The sequence below is a fragment of the Desmodus rotundus genome, chromosome 6 (assembly GCF_022682495.2).
Source record: "Desmodus rotundus isolate HL8 chromosome 6, HLdesRot8A.1, whole genome shotgun sequence".
NCBI classification, from domain to species: Eukaryota; Metazoa; Chordata; class Mammalia; order Chiroptera; family Phyllostomidae; genus Desmodus; species Desmodus rotundus.
In genome coordinates, this window is record NC_071392.1 from 144,659,706 (window position 1) to 144,685,455 (window position 25,750).

A 25,750-nucleotide genomic window follows, 5' to 3' on the forward strand; every position below is an offset into this window, starting at 1 on the left:
CTGCTATCCTATTTGAAGGAAGGTCCACTGAGGCAATGACTCTCAGACTTGGGGGCATCACAATCACTGGGAAGTCTGGTTAAAACAGAGATGCCTGGGCTCAATTACTAGAATTACTGATTTAATAGTTCTGGGGCGGGGCATGAAGTTTTGTATATCTAACAAGTTCCCTGGAATTGCTGACATGGCTGCTCTTGGAACCTCACTTTGAAGACCAGTGCTCTAGGAGAGAATTGTGGCCCAGTCCTGTGAACCCTGGAGGGCAGGGCTGATGGAAATAGTCGGTCATCGTCAGCCAGGAAAACAGCTCACACATTCGGGCTAGTTGTCTGTTCATCAACAAAGGCACTTACCCTATCACAATTCTCCCTTCTCTCTCTGTCTCTCTCTGTCTCTGTCTCTGTCTCTCTCCCTCTCTCTTTAAGCACCAGGCACATAATGAATAAAAACACTTGCTTGAGTAAGAAACTAACATATGGCTGTCTTTAGATTTAAAATTAATTGCCTTTTTTAAAAAAGTACACATACATTGTAAAACAGTCAAACAACATTAAAAGGTATATGAAAAGGATACCCCTCTCTGCTCTTTCCCATTCCCCAGGTCCCCTTCCCAGAGTCTATATATTCAGAGGCATTCGTGTATTCCCACACCCTGCAACACACAGACAAATAGACGGCTCCTATATGTATTATTCTGCCCCTTGCTTTTTTTAATTAATATTATGAATTAGAGACATTCCATGTCATTGTGTTTAGCCAGTTTCACTGTTTGCAGCATGGATATATCACAATTTACTTATATTTGTCCACTTCCCTGTTCACAGATATTTAGATTGCTTCCAAACGTTCACGACTGCAAATATTACGACGGCCATCCTCGTGTCTTTGTCCTGCACTACCCAATTGCAAACGTCCAGCCCAGACTTACTTGTAAGTAGTAGCAGCCCCAGTAGGACACAGTCGAAGGGAAGATGTGAAAACATGCGTTCTGCTGGAGAAAAGTCCACGAAGGGCTCTGCTGATGTGCCGTTTTAACTCTCCAACTGAACTGGATACTTCCTTCACCTGCGTCTCTACTCCACAATCACGTGAGCGGCGGCCACTTCCCTGAGGGCTAGCCCAGCCAACCAATTCGTCAGACTACCAGTTATTCCTCTATGAATGCGGCTAAGTGTACCGTCACATCAAAGGAAACTCCAGTTCTCTGCCATGCCACACCACACACATCCTGCGGGGGCTCTGATACATACTCGGTTAGAACCAGCAAAGAGGAAGCAACACTCAGAGAAAAAGTCTTAGTCAATCAAAAAGTCTCTCGCAAGTAAAGGAAGCCTTCTGACACCTTCAAAGAAATAGTCCTCTGCCTGAAATAGACTGTGTCTGGGTCCAGCTCGTTACCAGGGAACAAAGATAGAAACACAGGCACTCAGTTGGTCGGTTGTGTGGCCATTGCTTAGGAAGCACTCCCTCTGTCAGGCCGTGGACTGGGAGCTGGAGAGCACCACAATGAATGGTATGTTCCTTATGCTCACATTTATGGGCCCTTTCCACTACACAAACTGGCCTATGTCACAGAACCTTGCTGGATCTCAGTTTCCTCATTTATATAACTTACAAGAGAGGAATTTGTGTTAACAGTCTTACTTTCACCTGCACTTTCAAACTCTTCCACCTAGGGAAGACACAATCCTGTCGGCAGCGATTCTTTTCCCCTCCTGTGGGCCCAATTAAGGCGACCTCAATACTCTATTTCACCTCATATACACAACATGTCCCCTCCCCTCCTACCCCAGTGGCTTCAGGTATCAATTGTAAGTAATCACGAGGTAACATCTCAGACCCAAACAGTCCCAGCCCTGGGACACTGACTTTTATCTGGAAAATTTAAAATCCAAGTGTTCTTTACAAAAGACAGGGAAGATCACAGACTAAATAATTTCTCAAAACCCGTGGTCTTTCTCTGTCTTTCCTTCCTGATTTCCTTGTCGTCTGCCTTTAGGCCATTAAATGCATTTATCATAAATCTCCAGCCAGTTCTATGTGTGCACAGATAGCGTCACAGAGCAAGCAGTTACTCAAGAGATCGGAGTCAACTTCTTCATTTTACAGACGGGGAAACAGGCATGGGAAGATTGATTTCCCCAAAGGCACATGACGGGTAATTTCAAATGAGAATGCAAGTCCTTAAGCTCCAGATTTTTCCACTATAAACTGTTTCGGGAGTTTGATATTTGCCCTTAACTTGTCTGCCCCCATAACTAATAACAACCAGCAAATGTCCATATTCAAGTGTAAGGTAGAGTGAATTAACCATGGGACTAGGAGTCATATTAGCTAACAGCATGTGGTATGTGAATTCTCTCTCAATAAAGCTGCTAAAAAAAAAAAAATTCACCTAACATTCTGGCCAGGCCTCTCCTACTGGGTATTTGCTAGGTTCACTCTGCCAACTTCCTCTCTAAGAGGTCCCTTCTCACTGCCAGGAAGAGTTCTAGAAATGTTCTCTGGCATGTGGTGGCTTTCTAGCCTTTAGAAAAAAAATTATTGCAAACATTGCATTGCCCATCCTTGTATCTTTATCTTGTGCTTTCCAATGGCACCTAATTCTTTAGTTCGTATCAAATTCCCCTGATTATCAACAAAATGTTCTCCCAAATATACAAACAAACAAAACTGAAACAGACTCACAGATGCAGAGAGAGGACCTAATGGTTGCCTGAGGGAACAGGAGGATAAGGAACTGGGTAAAAAAGGTGAAGGGATTAAGAAGTACAAATGTTTTTAAAATATATTTTATTGATTGTGCTATTACAGTTGTCCCACTTTTTTCCTCCTTTTATTCCCCTCTGCCCTGTACCCTCACTCCCACCAGCATTACCTGGTTAAGTGGCTCAGTTGGTTGAGCATCATCCTGTGTACCACAGGACTGCAGGTTCAATTCCTGATCAGGGCACATGCCTAGATTGTGGGTTCAATCCCCAATCAGAATGTCTTCAAGAGACAACTGATTAATGTTTTTCTCTCATATAAATGTTTCTCTCTCCCTCTCTCTCCCCCTTCCTCTCTCTCTTAAAAGCAATAAACATATCCTCAGGTGAAGATTAAAAAAATAAGTAAAATTAAATAAATAAATAAAGTACCATATTGGAAATACACTCAGTAACACTGCGAGAGCTATGTATGGTGCCAGGTAGGTGTGTACGGAAATATCAAGGCAAGGGAACAATTTTCAAAGTGTACAACTGTCTAACAACTGTGCTGTACACCTGATACCAAAACAAAATTATATTGAAAGTAAACTGTAATTAAAAAATAAACTAAAAAAGAATAAAGTGGCTCTTAATCCTAAAAAAAGATAAAATAAGAAATGTTCTCTTAGGTTTAAGTCCAGACCCAAACTGCCTTTGGCTCTTAACTGCCTGGTAATCTAGGACAGTTTCCCTACTCCCCTGAACCCCCACCCCCCAGACTGGTTGTGCAAGTCAGCTGCCCTGTGGAATGTTCCATGTTCTGACTTTCTCTCTTCCCTTGTGGTGTCATCCTCTTTTCTTCCTGATTCTTATAAATGAAACTTAGCACTAGAGGTTTGGCTGGATTCAGGTTTGACTATTTGGCAAAAATACTTCACAGCCAGTGCCAGCTGCTTCAGATTCCATCAAATTGTCTGGTTGCTCCATATTTAGAGATGCTAAGATTGATCAGCTTGCACCTTTCTCTCTTAAATGAACATTCTAGTCTGAAGATCTCTCTAGTTCAGCTCACGTAGAATGTCTTCATTCTTCCTCACAGCTACACATATATATTCCGCTTAACAAAACACTGGGTGGTGGTGAACAGCTTCAGACCTACCCTAGCACCTCCACGAGCCGCACGCTCAAAGGGTGGACTCGGTGAGCACTAAAGCCCCACTGAAGCATTTCCTGCTCTGTAGGGTTGGCTCCTGCACGGCAGCTCCTCTGCTGTAGTCACAGCTGATCCTCGCAGCCAAATGGCCTCGAGGTCAATCCCTCCCAGTGAAACCAATAGCAATCAAGCCTCAGCTACAACAGGACAAAGCACACAGCCCACACAGAAGCGCACCCTGAGCGCCCAGCTTCGGTGACTGGGGAGGCTGCACCACTGCACCCTACAGGACACCTGCTACATAAGGTTACTTTATGAAGACTGGGAGATGTAGCAGCTCTCTATCTAATACATAGAAACAAACATAGGAAAGCAGCCAAAATGTGGAGACAAAGAAACAGGTCCCCAATGAAAGAACAGGAGAAATCTACAAAAAAAGAACTAAATAAAATGGAGGCAAGCAAACTACCAGATACAGAATTCAAAACAATGGTTTATAAAGATGCTCAAGAAACTTAATAAGAACTTCAACAGCATGAAAAAGGACATAGAGACCATAAAAAACAACAGTCAGAAATGAAGGATACACTAACGGAAATGAAAAATAATTTACAGGGAATCAACAGTAGAGTAGATGAAGCTGAGAATCAAATCAGTGATTTGGAATATAAGGAAACAAAAATCTCCCAATCAGAACAGCAAAAAGAAAAAGAAATTAAAAAAATGAAGACAGTGTAAGGAGCCTCTGGGACAACTTCAAGTGTACCAATCTTCACATCATGGGGGTGCTGGAAGGAAGAGAGAGAGCAACAAATTGAAAACCTATTTGAAAAAAAATGACGACAGAAAAATCTCCTAACATGGTGGAGGAAATAAATATGCAAGTTCAAGAAGTACAGAGTCCCAAACAAGACGAATCCAAAAGAGATCCACACCAAAACACATCATAATTACCATGCAAAAGGTTAAAGACAAAGAGAGAATCTTAAAAGCAGCACGAGAAAAGCAGAGGGAAGCTCATGAAAAAAGCAAGGGAGTTGGCTCCCATAAGACTGTCAGCTAATTTCTTAACAGAAACTTTGCAGGCCAGAAGGGAATGTCAAGAAATATTCAAAGTGATGAAAAGCAGGGTCCTACAACCAAGATTACTCTACCCAGCAAAGCTATCATTTAGAATTGAAGGACAGATAAAAAGCTTCCCAGACAAGAAAAAGCTAAAGGAGTTCATCACCACTAAATCAGTATTACGTGAAAAGTGAAAGGGTCTTCTTTAAGAAGAAGGAAAAAAAAACATGAAAAATATGTTGCAATAAATACATATCTATTAAAAATTGAATCTAGAAAATCTGAAATAAATGAATAAGCAGAACAGAAACAGACTCATAGCTAGAGAACATTTTGACAGTTGCCAGTTGCAAGTGGGTTAGGGGCATAGGTGAAAAAGGTGAAAGGATTAAGAAGTACAGATTGGTTCTTACAGGATAGTCATGCAGATGTAAAGTACAGCCACTAATGGCCACTAATATTCTAATAGCTATGTATGGTGTCAGATGGGTACAAGATTTATTGGGATGATCCCTTAGTAAGTTATGTCTAATCACTGGGGTATACATCTGAAACTAATATAATAGTGTGTGAGGTATAACTGAAAAATAAAAAATTATTAAATGGAAAATAAATTTTAAAAAGAAAAAAGAAAACATGAGGTATAAATATAATATTCAGTATTATGGAGGTAATGACCATAAGAACTTGAAACAAAAACAGGTAAATGTGGTTATCTTTGCCAAATAGAACTGGGAATAAAGAATGAGAGATTTTTATTTAGTGCTTTATAATCTTGTTATGTTGGATTTTTATTACCATATTTATTTCATCTTTATAATTTAAAAAAGCGGTGAACTTAGTTTATATTATCTGGATGCTTACAAATCAAGTTATACACCACGGAAGAATTAAAGTTCCACAGATGGCAGTATCCTTCAGCAGTATACTTATCTCTTTTGAAACATATATGGCATAAAGTATAATCATTTTCTTTAAGAAGTGAAGTTTAGCAGCTGCATTAATGAGGAGGAAGGAGGCACTACATTTAAAACTTCCGTGATCAGTATGCAGACAGTACTAACGCCATAAAATACTAAGATGAATTAAGGTAAGTAGGAGGACAGCAGCAAGAACATCACCTAACATTTGAAGGCAATTTAAATGCCCTATGGTCAGCTATATTATATAATGGAAAACCATGCCAGTTTCTTCCTTAAGTGGATCAAGGCACTTTAGCATTACTAGCGTTAGGCAGATATAATAGAAAAAATGGGAAAAATGATTAAGGTTTTCTAGAATATATTTGATGTTGAGTAATTTTTTTTTTTATCCTCACGAGAGGACATTTTTTTCATTGCTTTTAAAGAGAGAGGAAGGGAGAGAGAGGAACTTCGATGCAGAAAGAAGCATCGATTCATTGTCTCCCAAATGCATGTAAGCATCCAGACCAGGTGTGGAGCACACAACCCAGATGTGTGACCTGACTGAGAACTGAACCCATAACCTTTACAACCGATTGAGCCGCGATGCCCAGGGAAATGTTGAGTAATTTTAGTAGAAGTCATTCATTTCTTTCAAAACTAGTCATATTTAAATTATGGTTTTAAATATAATTGTGGGCAAATTTCCTGACATCCAGAGAATGTGTGAATGTACATGAATATGGGAGGGGGAAGTGACTGAATTTGCCAGAATTTGTGAGTAAAGATCACATGACCCTCTTACAGATGTTAAATACCCTAGAGAGCATGAGTGTGGTTGCATCTGTGTTTGTTTTCCTGCTGCTGTCGTTAGGTGAATGCATTTTGGTACGTTCAGAAGGGCTCATGTAAACGGACAGAAAGAATAAAAATCAGTTAGCAAATATGTTTTCCCATACAGTTGGTTCTCGTTTCATTTAAATGCTGTTTTCCTTAGCCATGCAGAACCTATGCACCCCAATGTTCTCAGCAGCACAATTTACAATAGCCAAGTACTGGAAGCAACCTGAGTGCCCATCAGCAAATGAGTGGATCAAAAAACTATGGTACATTTACACAATGGAATTCTACGCAGCAGAGAGAAAGAAGGAGCTCCTACCCTTTTCCACAGCATGGATGGAACTGGAGAGCATTATGCTAAGTGAAATAAGCCAGGCAGTGAGGGACAAATACCATATGATCTCACCTTTAACTGGAACCTAATCAACAAAAGAAAAAAGCAAACAAAATATAACCAGAGATACTGAAGTTAAGAACAATCTAACAATAGCCAGAGGGGTGGGGGGAGGGGACAGTGAGGAGAAGGGTTTTCAGGAACTACTATAAAGGACACATGGACAAAACCAAGGGGGAGGGTGGAGGTGGGGGAGGGAGGTGGGTTCACCTGGGGTGGGGTGGAGGGATGGGGAGAAAAGGCATACAACTGTAATTGAATAACAATAAAAAAAAAAAAAAAAAGGACACACGGACAAAACCAAGGGGGAGGGTGGAAGCAAGGGAGGGAGGTGGGTTTGGATGCAGTGGGGGGTGGGGGTGGGGAGAAAATGCAGACAACTGTAATTGAACAACAATAAAATAATTTTTTACAAAACCAGTAAGCAAACCACATGTAAGAGAACATCTGTTTTTCCATCTTATAAATGGTAATTAAGATAAATAAACTGTTTGGTCCCAGGTAAAAACAAAACAAAATAAAACAAAACTTTGGGTGGTATACTTGAAACCTATATAATTTTACTAACTAATGTCACTCTAACAAACTTTATAAATGTTTTTAAAACATCCTCTTTTCCAATCTCTAAAAAAAAAATAAATCATTGAGTGAAAATATCTAAATTGTTCACTCCTTGAGATGGAGACTTTATGTCACGGTTTATTTGTAAAGATGACCATAAAAGACTCACCAAGGCATATGATTCTTTAATTATGTGCAGGGAAGTTTGCTTTTTAAAAGGGGCCCTGGAAAGTGTTGTTTGCAAAGGAGGCTTGCACGAAATTAATTAGTTTCTAAATTGTGTTTAGAAAGTTGCATTGTGAATTTTCTTCGGGGACAGTTGTTGAGTGTCAGTTACAATTATGTAGAAAGGCACTCCCTAGAAACTACTGGGTTAAAATACTACTATAGAAATGAAGTCAATGTTTTGCTTTTTCCCTTCATCAGCAGGAAAAGTGGCAGAAAATCTGACTCCTTAAAGATCGTCTCCAAGCACCAAATGAAAACATTAGAAACATATGTATTATAATTCAAATTACAACATAAAGGTAACGAAAGGTCCACTTGACAAAATTCATAAAACCAAGTTAGAGAAATTTACCGAGGCTGGAAGACAGGGGAAAAAAAAGGTGATATTAATGGATTATCTGGGAAATTTTTGGTCCAATTAGAATCCACCCTACACAGTGGGGGAGACACAGTGGAATGGATACTGGGGAGGTCACCACAGTGCCCACTAAGGAATACTATATGTACTTGATTTGAATCAAAAATCCCATTATTTAAATCTCAACATCTTATTTAGATTCCATGCAGCTTTAGTGCCAAATTTTTGTAAAGGGAAACACTATGGTTGGATTTTAAGGGTAAGAGGTTAAATTAAGCAATTCTGAGACAGATATTCTGACTTCCAGATTGCAGCTAGCCATGTGACTTCCCTTCCAGAGTACATGTAATAATGCAAGTCTATACTTGAAAAAACAAAACCTGTTTTTCAAATGATGTATCATATTCACTATAGAAAATTCTGAAAAATGAAATAAGAGTGCAAATAAATAAATAAAACAAAGGCCATAATCCCAGGACCATGAAATACCCACTATCAACATAGTGGATCTCCTTTCGGATGGTTTTCTGTGCACCTCTCTCTGTACACAAGCATTTTAACGTCAGCATATCACAGACAGTTGTGAGCAGCATGAACACAATGGGGTCCAGGAGAAGGTACAAAACATTTCTTTACACTCCCCATTAAAACTCCCGGCAGTCAGGAGACTGCCCCTCAGATGGAAGTCTTTTCATTTTCATTTTACCTTTGTGTTTGTGGTCTCAGCGCTCTCATTTGCATCCAGTGCTTTCCATGTTGCCCCAACCAGATGTGAGTGCTGAGAGGGCCACTTCAGACCAGAGATCCTGGGCACACCTGGATGGACAGCTCCAGGTCTTTCACTCTTCAGGAGGACACATAGACAAGACAAATTTCTCCCTTCCTGCTGACCACGTTTCATGGAACAATCCTATGCCAACCAACTCTTCTTTACTCACCAAAATGAGTGAAGATGTTGCAAGTGACAGAAAACCCAACTCACACTAGCTTGAACTATAAAGTGAATTTTTTGACTGACATGAGTGGTAAGTCCAGCTTCAGGCAAGACTTAGTTCAATGGCCCCAGTGAAGTCAACGGAGACCTCATGTCTGGCTGTCTCCAGTGCGGGCTCCTCCCTCCAATTCCGTGGTGTCCCTCTCCTGCCCTGTAGAGCACATACCCACACACCAAGAACACGTCTCTTACACGACTGCTCTTACACATTCCCTCAGAGGCCCAAATTGGCTTACAGGCACATTCCTAAACATTCTGTGTTCACGGGGTCAGTCAGGCCTGGGGCACATCCTCAAACTCAGGCTCTGAGAGTGAGAGCTGGGTCCCTCAAAGAAAGTGCAGTGCATTTCAGGGGGAGAACTGGATGCTGGGCAGCGAAAACAAACGTCCACTACAGACCCCTTCCCAGAAAGGGATGAGGCAGGCAGATGGGGAAAGAAATTCTGCCCCCTCCAAATAAGTGTCATTCTTTTTCTTACAAAAATGGCATTTTACCAATTCTGTGCTTTTTTAACTTACAAAGACATGCCCCTCACAATCCTGGGCCATTGATAAAGAGCTCTTGTGTTTGTAGAGTTTTTATATTTAGCGACTAGGGATGAATGCCAGAGAGACAAGCTTGAGGTTACACTCAAACGGGCACAAGAGCCAGCTTTGCGCACTCCAGGGCTCTTGGCCCCACAGCACAGAAAGCAGTGGCTCAGCCAGCACAAGTCCGCACTCGGAGCTACCACAACATTTACTTCTCTTAGAAGTTACCTGCTCCTCTTAGAAGCAAGTGTTGTGATACTGCTGCTGCCCACATAATCAAACCTCTTCACAGGAGAGGAAATGGGGAGGGCTGTGAAAAATTTACCCTTAATAGCTCAGTGAGCCTCCCAGTGATGAAACTGGAAAGGATGAGAAGGGGTCTATCACAGAGAAAATTCTGTTGGGCTGTGTATGAGTCACTGTGGGAACTCCTATCTGCAGTCTCATCTTGAAAAGGCAGGTCCCAGTACTTCGTACAGAGGCCATGCTGGCGGGAGAGGTGTTGAGCATGTTCTCCAATGTGGCACCTTTTCTTTCTTTTTATTTGCTTATTAGTGTTTTATGCAGGTTCAGAGTAAAGTTAACCATAATCCTCAGTTCAAGGGACGTACATCTTAGCAATTCTGGTGAGCACTTTTTCTTATTTTATTTCATTTTACTATTTCCCTCCTTTGTCCCTGAACCACATTGTCATTTTTTTAAGGCATTGGCCTTTTTAAGTTTTTTAAATTTATTGATTTCAGAGAGAGAGAAGACATAAGAGAGAGAAACATCAATTTGTTGTTCCACTTATGGATTCCTGACTGGGGATCGAACCTGCAACCCTGACGTATCAGGACGATGCTCTAACCAACTGAGCTATCCGGCCAGGGCTCCATATTGTCATTTTTCACTTCTCGTGGGAATCCACTTTACGAGAGAATGAAAAGCAGTCTTCCAAAGTGCTTATTCCAGCTCACATTCTCACCGGTGGTAACAAGAACTCCACGTCTTTGCCAATATCAGCACTGTCAGACTTTTAATTTTTTCCAGTATGATGGGTATATGATGATGTCACAACATGGCTTTAAGGGTCAACTATCATTTAATGGAAAATATAACAGATGTACAGAACGTTGCATAAACAAATTTACAGACACTCTAACCAACTAAGTTTCCCGGATATATATGTGTGTGTATGTATATATAATATTAGTTGTGGTTTGGTTTTTTTCTTTGCCAAACTGGTAAGGATATAATGGCATCTCACTGTGGCCTTACTCAGCATTTCTCCCATTACTTCAAGGCTAAATAAGCACTTTTCTTTTGTTTATGAACCATTAAGATTGGGGCAATCGAGACCCTGAGGGCTCCTAAGAAATTTTTACCTCTCCCTTAAAGAATTTAAATTAGGGGACTTGCCCATAAGAAGAGTTATTACAAAACAACTTTTTGACCTATCTATAGGGCAGGGCAAACGACTAATTACTGAATATCTTGTTTCTTCTGCCCTGTCAATGACCTCCTCCTCTCTGAGGCCTCAGGCATCTGACATCATCCTTAGCTCATAATGTCCTTTATTCCTTATTTTCTCTTTGTGTCTCTGAAGCACTCTTGTATGTGGAGTTCCTATACGCAGGGTCCGGCAGAAGTAACACCTGCTTGAGTGTGGTTGGTAAGGTAATAATATGGGTCTTATAATTTAGTTTTAATTTGAACATTTCACCTAACATGTCATATGGTGTGCTTGAGTGTGATATTGTTATGTTACAGTATTACATGCTTGTGATTTTGTAATAACACATTTTATAATAAAAAGGGTGTTATTTGTGCTGGACCCTATCTATCACATATGGCAAATCTTCCCCTTAGTCCTCTTAACAAGGTCATCTTGTTAGCTGGGGCCTTTGAACCTCCTACACATTTTTGAATAATCTTATCAAATTAAAAATAAAAAATAACCTGGTGAAAATTTGATTGGCTTGCACTGAATTCACAGATCAATGTGGGGTAAATTTGACCTCTTCACAGTATTGACTGTTCCGCTCCATAAACATACTTTCTCCTCTATTTAGATTTTCTTTAAAATCTTAATAAAATCTAAAAAGTTTCTCCATACAGGTCTTGAACTTATTCCATGATTTTTTTCCCTGGGTACTTCATAGTATTGATGCTATCTTACACAGTATCTTATTTAAAATTTTTGTTGGTTGCTGATATTCTGAAATGCATTTTTGAATGTTTTTGTCTCCAACCAGTAAACTCTCTATTAATAAATTATTGGTAGATTGAATTTGCCATGTAGAAAAACATTTTCTACAAATAATGACAGTTTAGTTTCTTCCTTTTCAATACATTTTCTAAAAAGATTTTATTTATTTACTTTTACAGAGAGGGGAAGGGAGGGAGAAAGAGAGGGAGAGAAACATCAATGTGTGAGAGACACATCAATCAGTTGCTCTTGAATGTACCCAACTGAGGACCTGGCCCACTACCCAGGCATATGCCCTGACTGGGAATTGAACCAGCGACCTTTCATTTTGCAGGCCGGCACTCAATTCACCAAGCCACACCAGCCAGGGCTCGACACATTTTTTTATTTTACCATGCTGGTTAAGAAATCTAGTACATATTTAATACTTTTGACAGCAGGCATCATAGTTTCATTCCATCTCTTAAAGGAAAGATTTTAGCTTTCCATCTTGGGTATATTACATGCTGCAGGTTTTATGAAGCTGTAATTTATTGGATTAAGGAAGTTTTCTTCTATTAAATATTCTAAGAGGTTTTCTTTTTTTCTTTTTCATGAATGGATACTATATTTTATAAAATGCCTTTTGTGTGTCTGTTGAGATGATCAAGTGATTTTTCTCCTTTAATCTATTGTGACAGACCACATTAATTAATTTTCTATTTTACATTTCTAAACTAAACATAGTTTGGTCATAAAACATTACCTTTTATTTTTTATGTATTACTAGGTTAGTATGTGTGTTTTTTAATGCTAGTCTCATAAAAGAGCTGAAGAATGTTTCTTCTTTTTCTATTCTCTAAAGGAGTCTGCATATGATTGGATTTTTTGTCTTTCTAGCCATCTTTGGTAGAACTTGCCAGCAAAGCCATTTTAAACAACTTGAAGTTTCTTTGTAATATTTTAATTACTGACTTTTTTTATCATTAGCTATTCAAGTTCCCTATTCATCTACAATATTTTCATCTTATTTCTTACTGTCTAGTCTACATAATCTATAGTAATCTTTTTACTATTGTTCGTGCCTGCCTCCTGTTTTGTATCACTCTCCCTAGGAGGAGCAGTAAGTTGGAGCCCCAGGCTCCTGCACCGCCTCAGCCCTTTGGATCAGATGTTTCCACACAGATAATTAGCAAGCCTGAGACCTGAGTATGTTGCTTGGGGACCATTAAAATGGGTCTTCTGTTTCAACCTCTACATTAGATGGTACCTAGCCTATGAGATAGGTACCATAATTACCATAGTTAAGTAAATAGGAAAGCCCAAATTCTACCATTCCTGATCTTTTTCTTTCTCTTTTAAACCTGTTTCAACTCTGACATTTGCTTGCTGAAGTGTCATGTGTGGCGAGTTACATTTGACTCTCAATTTCCTCACATGAAATGGTTTTCATGTAATTTCCCAATTTGACTATGCACACATATTTGTACCCAGCAATGTGCTTTGATCACATCTTAATCTTTCCACATCAGTGCTCTCATTCTTAATGGCTCTCAATTGGTCGCATGGTATTCATAGTAGATGATCCCCTTATTTGTTGAATGAATGTGAAAATCAGCAAAGACTCACAAGGCATCTTTCCTTGTAGAGCTGATACAATGCCTCTGTGGCCAACCACACCTCCACTGGACTCCCATCTTTTGAATGTCTTTCCTTATTCCAAACCTAGAGCGGGGAGCAGGGAACCAGCAGCTTCACAGAATTTGGCCACATGTTAAGCAAACGTGAGAAGCATCTTACTGTCTTACTCACTCCTAACCAGGGACGCCTGAAGTCTTCCCCGGGTCTTGTCTAGGCAGCCCTGGGAGAAAGGCTCCAATCAAAAAGATTTGTATTCACAACACACTACTGATTATTTTGAAAAATTCACACCCTGTTCTCTCCACTAGAAAAGGCCACAGTCAGGCACAGGCAGCAAGCCTCACTTGTTGAGTGAAGTAAAGCTCAGTATCAGAAACAGAACCTGAGTTGCATCATCTTATTCCTCTCTGCCACCTGGCTGCAGCTACTAAACTTGAGGTAAGAGTGCCACTTGCTGTCACATTCATTACATTGCAGTTTGAAACCAGTCTTCTCCAGTCTTTCATTCCAAGTGCCATGTGCAAAACACAGAAGACTTAACAGGAAGAATACTTGAACTTTCATCATTTACTAAGTACTAGAGATTGTGCTAAATGCTTTGTAGCCACAAAACCACCAAACTGACCCTGTTTCATAAAGTGATTATACGTAGGCATCTCCTTAAAATACCCACAGGAGTTTAAGACGTAAATGCCTTAACATGTCCGAAGAGAGTTCATAATTTCCATGTACAACTCTCTGCCTCCCTCAGCCCAGTATCATGTAGTATCCAAGAATGTGGACTTCACAGGGTCAAAATGCTGGATTCCACTCTTGGCTACACTACTTATTAGGACTTACTAACTATATGATGCAGTAGAGAGGTGGTGAAGTATGGAGGTTGAGTGTGTAGGCTTGGAAACTAGAACTCTTCAATCCTGGCTCTGCCACTCCCTCTGTTGGTGACCTTGGGTAAATTACATAACTTCTCTGAGCCACTGCTTCCTCATCTGTAATATGGGCATAAAAATTATGCTGATTTCACTGGGTTGTTGTGAAGATAAAATGACTTTGTGCCTGAAGTGATCAGAACAGTGTCAACAAAGCCTTATACGTATATGTTTGCTATTGATTTCCTATCAGATTTAGTATAAAATAAACTCTTTCTTTGGCCTTCTAAATTCTGTAATCTGCCCTCCATCTGCTTCTCTAAGACTAACCTCCTCTCTATGTGGTGGCCACAACAGCCTTTCTCATCCAAATCATGTCCACTTTTTATTTCCTCATGACACCCTTAAACTTGCTGTTTCCAGTGACCTCAAGACCTAGCACAGGCCTTTTCTGAAGTACCACACAGCACAGTTGAAGTTGCTTTCCAAAGCCCTTAACAAATGTGAACATATAAACATAACTTAAAAAGAAAAGGAATGAGGCATTTTGAGCAGGCAATAGGGATATAATTGGAAGCAAGAGTCTTCGGAATGTTACTCATATGATAGTTGGGACAGTTAAGGTGTAAACTTAACACCTTCAAAAATTAACTCATTTTTCTTGTTCATCTTTCTTCCATTTTCTTCCCTACTCTCCAAACCCCCAGCAACTAAACAAATATCAAGCACAGAAAAGACAATACTAACTACATGAATACAATGAATACATGAAAAAATTGGGGGCGGGGGGAGTGACCACCTTCACACAGAATACATTAGTACAATCTGTTTACTTTTTCTGTTTATATAAAAAATTTACTTAATGTGCTTAATTTGTAGTAGGTATCTACAGCACAGTCAGCTCAGCCCTCCTTTCCCTTGGAAGGTGGACACCTACTCCCATACAGACAATTTGGGGACTGTCGAATTCTTACAGGACCCACCTGATCGGTCCAGTTGGAATCAGGAATGCCACCCCTAGTTCCTCCATCCAGGCTGGTTAATTAGCCTTTCACTATTTTTTTCAATTTGAAAGACAACGCCCAGATAGCGGTGCAGAAAGACTTTTAACACTTGGGAACGATCAGCAGCCGTGTTCTCCAGCCATACCGAGAAAGAAGCTGGGCTGCAAAGGGAATGAAGCAGAGAATAAGGCTAACAGACAGAAAACAGACAGGAGACACAGAGGGGTCTGGATGGAGTTTGAGTTCCAGTTGCCCTGGAGACCCTCCCAATCCTCTTCATAGTCTGGATGTTCTACTTATTCTTCAATCCTATCACACAGTATCCTTTCCACAAATTAATCCTTTTGCTTGAACTAGTTCAAGTAGAGAGTACTGACTAATGCAATATTCCTTTAACCCACTGCGCAGTAATTAAGAGATTCTTAATGTCAATGCCAGGACTATCCCAGAACAAAAAGAAGAATCTCCGTGGTCTGGGGCCTGGAATAGTAATTTCAAGAGGTACCCAGGCTATTCTTCCCAATATTTCACTTTGAGGAATCAATCTATCAGGAACATCCATTATAACCAGGTGTGCAGAGATGTATTTTAATCTTCACAAGATTGAAAGATTTTATACAAACTTTTAAACTTGTAATTATCAGACCACTAGTGCTACTTTATACCAGTGCAATAGTTCACATCAAAACTCTTTTCAAAGACTTACAAGATAATATCCTCTCAAAGTCAGATTTTGCGATTCCTGGTAGAATTTCAATCTCTTAATCCTCTCCCAACACACAAATTCATATACAAATTATGTTGTAAATCTTATAACATTACAGATTCAATCAGATTATTTTTTCCCCCTGTAAGGATTTGCAAAGCAGTCAAAAATTGGTTTTGTACCTTTTATTAGCCCAAGGCCCTCAAAGTTATAAAAAAGTTGAGGGCAAAGACATTTCTTTTGAGAGTTGCTCAAGTGTTAACGCAATGTCTAGCTTGATTCCCCTCCCCCCTTCAATTTAACCTTAAGAGAGACTGGACTGTGTATTCCAGTCTCTGGAGCCCAAAGATCTACACCAAACTCACGCCAGAAAAAAACAAAAATAAATGTGACCAGGGTATACTTGGGAATAGCCTACACCCTAATATTCCTAAAGAGAAGGATGAATGTTTCATATAGAAACTTGACCTATGGGCACTTTAAACTGGTCTTTGCCAGCTCCAGAGCCGAAGACCTTAATAGAGTACATTCTTTAAGGATGGTATACTGGAAACCAGACTGAGGGAAAAATTGAAAGTGGACATCTGGGAAAAGGCATTACCTTTATCAGTGATTCTTAAATCTTGATTACTTGCACCACAATCATCTGAGGGCTCGCTACACCGCAGCGGGCTGGACACCACCGCTAGAGTTTGATTTCGTAGGTCTGGAGTGAGGCCTTAACTTTGTATTTCTAAGAAAAGCCCAAGTGATGCTATGCTGCTAGCCCACGACTACACTGTGAGAACCACTGGCCTGTATTAAGAGTAACACCGACAAAGATACTCAGACACAAGGCAGACTCTCCAAGTCTTGGTGGAAGGGAGGTTAGAGGGAAGAGAAGAGAAATACAGAAATAAAATCTGTGATCAAAACAAGGTGACTTCTTATTCATATAAAGTCAAATCAGCTGGGATTGGCAGGGGTGGGAGGCCAAGTTAAGGAAAGGCAGACCTAGTCCTCAGTCATCCAAGGGCCCAAACTGACAGAACCTTTACCATCTTCAAAATGGTAGTTATCCTGGGTGTGGCCATCCAGCCAGCAGATGAAAATGGAAGATCATGCAAGAAATTTTTATGGGGCAGGCCTGACTTTTTACCCTCATATCCCGCTGCTAATAATTTAGTCACGTGACCTTACATAGCTGCAAGGGGAGTGGGGAAATGTAATCCCTGGCAGGGTAGCCTTATCTAAGCAACCTATCTCAGGGGATACACACGCTCCAGTGAACACCTAACAGTCTCTGCCACCAAACTACGTTCCCATTGCAGGCTGCCAGCTTTAAGCAAGTATAAATTTAATTTTTAAAAAATGTACAGCTAACTACATAAACATTTTTATTACTAAAAGGAATGGTTGGAACTAAAATTGGTCAAAGGACTTATTATATAAATGACTAAAAAGAGTTACAGGACCCATCCAGGATAGGGACAAGAGGCCAAGAGAGTGTGTTCACAGGGGCAGTCAAGAGGAAAAATAAAATTGCTGTTTTCTAACTCTGGGGGTTCCTCTCTTTTAACACATTAAAATTACTTTTTAGAGATTAAGCAAATTTTAAGTAAAACATAAAGATTTCATAATGTCATATTTATGCAGCTTGATATCCTTTATTTATCACTCTTAAAGCAAATAAATGACCAATCTACTTTTCCAGGGTGAAAGTTTGCTATTACTAAGTATTTATTATCTTCAACGCTTACTGCAATAGGAATGTTCCACACAACAGCAGTACTTTGCTTTTTAGGCTGATTATACATTTTTTAAAAAATATTTTATTTATTTTTTAGAGGGGAAATGAGGGAGAAAGAAAGGGAGAGAAACATTGATGTGCAAGAGAAACATCAATCAGTAGCCTCTTGCACACCCTCAACTGGGGACCTGGCCCACAACCCAGACATGTGCCCTGACTGGGAATCAAACCAGTGACCTCTCAGTCACAGGCTGGTGCTCAATCCACTAAGCCACACTAGCCAGAGCTAAATTGATTACTCTTAATATAGTCATATTAACTTGCCTATGCTTGCCATAAAGTGATATTACTGCCTGTGACATCTCATAATTGATAAAATTGGAGAGTGAGGCTCTTCACATAACTCATAGTTCTATCTCTTTTAAGATTCCCTAAGAGCAAATTAACAAACATATGATGCTATTTACTGAAAGGAAAAAAGAAAAACAACAAAAAAATAAACATCCTTCATGGTCTTTCATTCATTTCATCAATTAGAACACACAAGGCAGCGTCTTTCTCTATAATCTGGTCTTTCCGATGACCTGAATTTTCTCTTTGTTGTTCATTCTGTCCAGTACAATTGTTGCTATCATCAGCATCCATTAGTTCAGCTTTTACTCTCATTCCTGCTTCTGAATGGGGTAAATCATCAGGCAAAGAAGCCAGGCAATTCTGAATCATCTCAATGACTCTTTCCAGATGCTTCTGAAATCTCTCAGCTGTTTCAAGGCGTTGACGTTTCTGCACCTCCATCATGACCCTCAGGGTCTCTCTTGCTTGGTGGGGTCGGTATTCATTTATGAGATGATGCACATGTACAAAAAGCAGCTTAAGATCTTCTAGCTTCTCTTCTCGTTTTATACTCCCAGGGCTCCTTATCAAAATATCTAAGAGGTCTAAGAAATTAATAAGGATAGACATATTGAGTTTTCTCAGTTCTTTCTTGTGATCAAACTGCATAGGATGAAGCCGTTCAATGCCCTGACTTTCTAAAGGGCGGATGATAAGATCATCACATTGGAACTGGTTGCCAAACATCATATAACTGTCTTTTATTGGAGGTGGAGGCTTGGGAGCTAAGCCTTCCTGAATATTTTCATCCGTATACTCCTTGATGTACTGCATTGGAGGTGGCGGAAGGGCACTCACTTGCTGTGGCTCACCCATTGTGGAAGATCAAGAACCTATAGAAATAGACCAAAGATTTAGAGTGCCTCTATAAAACAAACCTGTCACACTGCATGCCTAGAGACAGGATATTTTCATTTTTTTCACCCTGGCAGTTTGGGCCCAGCACAAAATGATCTCCTTAGTTTCTAAAACTAACATGTACAACAGGGAAAGGCTGCCATCCTACTCTAATTATCCAAATACCTTCCTTCTGTACTTGACACTTCCATTAGCATAAAAAAAAAAATGCTGTAGTATATTTTCACCTATAAAGAAAATCTAGATTCCACACCTCACCAGTTATTCCCTATTTCTCTACTCCTCTCTATAGACAAACTTTCCATGCTGTCTCCCTATCGAATGTACCACTTTTGTTTCATATTATAGATTGATTTCCAAAAGCAAACACTTAAAACTCTAATAAACACTTTGACAAAATTAACATTGTTATATTCCAGACAGCTGGTATCATCTGAGCTACTTTGATAAATGATCCAATTTCACACCATTTTTTTCCTGCAAGGTACTCTACATGTTTTCTACTTCTGCTACAGAAATTTCAAACACAAATGTATCTTCTATGGCCATAATAACATCTATTTCATTTTAAGCTCAGGTTCATCATAAAATGGTAAAATTCCCTTCCAAATGTTCATTTGGACTGATCCTATTAGATTTTCAAGATATAAACCACCATCCAACATCAGAGATGGCAAACAATATACTGGAGGCAGTTTTATACTTGGAATTTGTAAAGTTCTAAGAACAGTTCTGGGATATCCCTGAGTTTCCACCAAGCCACAGCGGTAGAGAGAATGCTGTTGAGAATCAGTGAGGCAGTGGGCATAGGCATCATGAGTTACTGTAACTATACCAGCCCCCAGTTCACTGCTTTCTGGCCTTCTGCATATTCATTTTTGTTATTATCCAATCTGTCTTCAACCTCCTAACCACAAAAACTGCTCATCAAGGTCATGAGCAATCACATGATCATCCATTGGATATTTTTCTACAGTGTTGTTTACTCAGCCTATCAGCAGTTTCTTCCTTTTCAACACATTTCCCTTCCCACCCAGGTTTTGCGAGCCTTCATTTTTGTTTTCCTCTGACCTCACTAACCACTCTTTCTGTCTCCTGTACTGCCCTTCTCCTTTATCCAAAGTTTAATGTCGGTGGACAATGGGAACATTTTATTGAGATAAGGAAGATCAGAAACGGGGAGGAATAGGTTTAGGCTCTATGTGTATATAAGGGTATATATAGTGAATGAAATCAAATCAATTTATTTTTAAGTTTGAACACCTTAGGAGACATAGGGTGTCTCAGAGGACTGCCCTGGGACCTCTTGTCTCTAAACTAGGGATTCACAAAGTGGAAAAGGCAAGCAACATAAAGAGTGAAGCACTGTGGGGCAGGGATGCACACACATGCCAGATCTCAAAATCTCTAGCCCTTAGCATTCATGCAGGAATGAAGATGAACTGTTCCTCAGTTACTTTAATTTTTCAAGAGAGCACAAACCCAGATTTTTATGTGACATCTCTCAATTTTTAAACATTGCTAATTAATTCCAGAAATTGTCCAGTACTATGAGGTCAAAAAGAACGTATCTGCAACAATCTTGCTGGCCACTAGTTTTAGACTTCTGCTTTAAATTCTTCCTTGGGTGATTGCAGACAATTCCACAGCTTTTAATACCATTTATATCAGTGGTTCTCAACCAGGGTCAATATTACCCACCAAGGAGACATATGGCAAGTTCTGAAGACATTTTTAATTGTCACAATTGAAGGGGTGCTAGTGGCATCTAATGTATAGACGGGGATGCTGCTGAACACTTAAAATGCACAGGAGAGCCCTCCACAATAAAGAATTATCCAGCTCAAAATGCCAATATACTCTGTCAAAGTAGAAAAACCCTGGTCTGTTTATGACTCTTTACATCTCCAGTCCAGGCCTCTGAGCCCCTTCTGGATATCTCATAAGGTGTTCAAACTTTTTTTAAAACATTGATTTCATCCCCTATATACACATAACAGCCTAAACCTATTCCTCCCAGTTTCTAATCTTTCCTATCTCAATAAAATGTCCCCATTACCTACCTAGGATTTCAAGCCAGAAACCTAACGGTTATCTTCATCAACCTCCTCTCCTCCCCATCATTGTCAAATTTATGAAGTCCTGTTGATTCCACACCTTCATACCTCAAATTCATCAAGGGTGACCAAGTCACTATTCCTTCTTGCTGGAATACGACTGCTTCCCCAGAAATCTTTTTGCCTTCAGTACTGTTCTATATAATGGCCAACAAAATTCTTCTTACACCACATTCCTTCTCCCTTACAAATCCTAGCAATATTGTCTACAAACTAGCATTCTTACACAATTCTTTAACAGTTTCTTCTGCCTTTGGGTCTTTCTGCTTCAGGCAGTAGCTCAAAATGTCACCTCTAAAGAAAGAACTTCTCTGATTATTCATCAAAAGCAGATCCTGCCTTCCGGCATTTATTCTCTGTACCAGTATTTGCCTCCCCAACCAGACAACAAGCTGGATGAGAAGAAAATTTTTGACTATCATAGTTCTCACTGTGTCCACAACTGCACACACAGGAGCTTCATAAATTATTTGTTGAGCAGCTCCATCCATTTCAAGAGAGCTCCAAATCAATGAGAATTTGGAAGTACAAACATCCTTAATGTTTGTTCACTCCTCCATAAATTTATTGTTTGTTAGTATATGACAATGAGTATCCGGTGAGGATTATGATGATGGATAATATTGAGGGTATACTATATGCCAGACACTGTTCTAAATACTCTTCTCATGGTTGTGAGAAATCTGAGAAAAGAAAGGTGCTCTTTCCACTTTAGAGATGAGACAATTATGGCTCAGAAAGGCTGAGCTTCGTGTGTGGTCACAGAGTAAGGAGCAGAGGAAGGATCCAGAGTGTGGACATCTCAAACCCGACACTGTACCCCTCTCAAGAGTAAACAAGGAACACTGCCTCCATCCTAGTGCTGCTTACGATCTATCAAGGAGACAACTACAAGTTTTAAGACTCCTGCAGAAAACCAATAGGTCTGACTACCAAAAATAAATTTAACACAACGGATTGGTGGTTACCAGAGAGGAAGGAGGGTGGGGAAGGGCAAAGAGCGTAAGGGTCAAATACATAGAGTCTAGACTTTGGGTGATGCGCACACAATGGAGAAATCGTATTATAAAGATGTATACCTAAAACTTATATAATATTATTATTAACCAATGCCACCCCAATAAACTTAATAAAAACAAACAGGAAAATACATCATAAGCAAAATTAACAGGCAATCCCATTTTTTTTCTGGGGTAAAAATGCTTGCAAGCTAACAAAGGGCAAATACTAGAAATTTTATTTTGATTTTTTAAAGACATTCTCTGACTCCATCCCCACTAGAAGAAAAGCACTATGACTTCAGGAACTGCCTGTCTTGTTCAGAACTCTACCTCCAGCACCCCAAGCAACCCCTGAAAGGTGCTAGACCTTCTGGGAAAGTCCACTGAATGAGTCTTTTTAAAACCTACATTAAAAAAAAAAATAGGCAAAAGATGGCAAGGAAATGCACACACTAAATAAAGGCGGAAAGATAGCTAATACACGTTTGCCCTCGCAGAGGTTGTTGCACCCACTGACGCAAGAAACAGATGTTCGGAGACTTTCAGGATGTTTTCAGAGATGTTACTTTAATGGCCAATTCTTTTAACCTGCGCAGGGGCGGACTCTTGATGTGTCCCGGAGACACGGTGCTCTGAAGAGCTGCAGATGAGAGTCGCGCCGAACGCTCACAGGCTAGCTCTTTTATACAGTGAGAAGCAAGCAAGCAAGTTACAAAAGCGGGAGTTGCTGTTATCTCTGCATAGCTCTGAGCTCTGGAGGAGTTTTGCTCTGGGTTCAGGAGGAACCATCTGTCTGTCTCCTGTTGATAAGCTTATTTCGGATGATGATTTGTTTCTCTTCCTTATCCATTCTAGTGACCTTCAAGAGGTTTTCTGCTTAGCAATGCTTATAATTGTCTAGCTCTCTTTCCTAGCTCTCAACAGAGGTCACACTCTCCTCCCTCTCCACTTCTTCAGAGTGGTCACCCCAATTTTAGAAGCAGGCTTTTAGCAATCCTGGCCCTCGGAGAAGCCTTCTGGGCTGGAGCGCACGCACTCACCTCAGCCCTCACAGAAGCCACCACCACTTAACATGCTTAGGTGGCAGGTCAGTCCACCCTAGAGAATATGGGAAAGTCGCATACACAACTGATAGAAAAGGAAACACATACAAATACATATTTGGGGTTTATTTGGGGTTTCATTTGGCAGTTATCAAAAACGTTAATGCTGATATTTGAAACAACAGTTCTATTTCTAGAAATTTATCCTATAAAAATATTGGTACAAGCACACACACACACACAATGTGCATATAATACAATACAGCCATTAAGGAAAAAGAGGTGGAAGTGCATGGGGTGGGGGTTATAAATATGTGGACTGTTTCATTTATTTACAAGCTTATGACAGCTGCAAAGTTATAATCAGCTTTTAAAAACTGTTTAACACAAATTGAGACATAGAAACGTAGTGTGAACAGTATCAACACGAAGAACGTTCCATTTCCTTCACGCAGATTCTCCCAATGTTAACATCTTCCCTCATATGTATTATTGGTCTCTCATCTCTTCACACGCAAACACTGCAGCGCATATCCCCAAAACAATAATGTGCTCTGGTTAACGACGTAATTACAAAAATCAGAGAACTGGCATTGCTCTGGTACTTCACAATAAACGAAGACAGCCTAAGTTTCACCCACTCAAGCCTGTTTTGTAATTCTCAGCACCGTGCCCCTTCCTCTATTTAAGATGCCATTTTCCAAAGACCAACTAGGTAACAGGTACCATTGTTTTACACCCTCTCTTAATCTTCGTAACAATTCTGAGTTAAGCACTATTTCACGATAGAGATAAGGATTCCACGTCTCAACGCGGGGAAGTTTTGGCACCAGATCAAAAGGTCAGTGAACGGTCCAGGGCAGGAATTCTCAGCCTCGGTCCTTTCAACGGCACGGGGCAAGCTCTCTTAAATCTGGACACTGCGAAGCGTCCAACTGTATAAAAGGAACTTGATACAATAGAGAAATTATGTTTATTCTTGTCACTTCTCTAGACTGAACTTTTCAAGGCCATGTTGGTCTTCAGTACAACCAGCGCCAGGTGTCACAGCGCGTGGCCCGCGCCTCTCCCCAGACCCTTGACTCTATCTGTCCACTGTCAGCGAGGCTGGTACAAGGTAGTTGTAAAGCCTCTCGGGAGGAATCTCGATTAGGCTTGGGGTCCACCTCCCTCCCCCGCCCCCTATCAGCCAGCGATTTCAGCGTTCTCCCTGAGGAGGACGGGCAGGGATGGAGACTCTCAAGGCCACACGGCTTAGGCTCGTCCTCCGCAACCGGAGGCAGCCCCGAGCCCGCCGGGCTGTCCACCCGGGGCTCCAAGTGCGGCGGGGAGGCCGCGCGGAGGGGCACGGGAGAGGGAGCCGAGCCAGCGCACTCCGCGTCAGATCTCCCTCTTTCCCATTCCGCCCTGACGACCCAGCGGGTCCGGAAAGCGAAAACCTCGCGGAACTAAGCCCCAAAACGTCGCCGCCCACTCACCTCGGCTCTAGTTTTACTCCGGTAGCCACCTTCCCCACCGCAGGCGAATCCCACTTCCGGCGCCCTCCTTCGGAAGAAAGCTACTAATGCTGTGTTTTTATTGGCTGGAAGAGCTGCCATTTAACCGAGACTCTTTTGTCCCTCCAGAGATCTCTGGCTCGCTGTTGCGCCTGCGCAGACTTTTCTCCTCCCCCCCCCCACCCCGCCCCCGCCCAGTCTCCGGTAGTCGTGCGAACTGGGAGGGTTAAAGTGGGGTTGTAACTCAACTTTCTGTTAGTAGAAGTACAATAGCAGCTGGTAGCTCCGTGTTCTTTTTCAGCACTTAAAATTAAACAAGGTATCTATCTATATGCCATACATAAAAGTTAGAAAATAGAGATAAGCAGATACATTTTTTAATTATGTCGACTAACCCCACTGACAAAAAAATTTTTTTAATGAGATTGGATTCCACATACTACTTAAATATTTTTTAATAGAGAAATGTTTGCGACCGCTATTGGGAATGAATAATATATTCTCAATTTCCATTTCTTCACCATCTATTTACTTTTATTTTTGTTTAGAAATTCAGACATATTTGTTCTATTTGCAGGCAACAAGCAAATTAAAAAGTAAATTAAAGTTTTCTTTTGAAGGCTATTTCATTAGAAGTGTCATAAATTTGTAAATTCATGGAAAATTTACAAGAGCATGTTGGATGTAAAAGATTGTTATTCTGATTAAAGTTTCAACTTTACCTCTTTAAAACAAGATTCTTTTATTTCATTTTTATAAACTTCGTACGGAGCGTTCCAAATGTCAACAAAAGTTGCTGCCACTAGTTTAATGCCAACAGGAGTGCCCAGTATGGGATGCGATAAAAGGAGAAACGATTGGGGTTAACAGTTTACAAAAGTGGGAGACACAGCCCCCACAGGAAAGAAAGTGTGCTTCTCCCACTCAAAGGGCAATCCACTTTTTTTAGAGAAAGATCCCCACCCTAGTCCCTGATTGGTCCATTTCTATGCAAGTGAGGAATCCAA

The 25,750-nt window shown here is 40.4% G+C and overlaps 2 protein-coding genes across 2 annotated transcripts in view; both read right to left on the minus strand.

Moving 5' to 3' along the window:
- Positions 1 to 2,796, minus strand: part of HAVCR2 (hepatitis A virus cellular receptor 2) — a 16,969-nt gene extending 14,173 nt beyond the window's left edge. Inside the window, exon 1 of the mRNA XM_024576779.3 lies at positions 929 to 2,796. Within this exon, the coding sequence (XP_024432547.2) occupies positions 929 to 983 (55 nt within the window). The 5' untranslated portion in view covers positions 984 to 2,796. The remainder of the gene's footprint in view (positions 1 to 928) is intronic.
- Positions 1 to 24,797, minus strand: part of MED7 (mediator complex subunit 7) — a 24,995-nt gene extending 198 nt beyond the window's left edge. Inside the window, exons 1-2 of the mRNA XM_024576926.3 lie at positions 24,726 to 24,797; positions 15,380 to 19,061 (exon numbers count right to left, since the gene is read on the minus strand). Of these exons, the coding sequence (XP_024432694.1) occupies positions 18,343 to 19,044 (702 nt within the window). The 5' untranslated portion in view covers positions 19,045 to 19,061; positions 24,726 to 24,797 and the 3' untranslated portion in view covers positions 15,380 to 18,342. The remainder of the gene's footprint in view (positions 1 to 15,379; positions 19,062 to 24,725) is intronic.
- Positions 24,798 to 25,750: the final 953 nt, after the last annotated feature.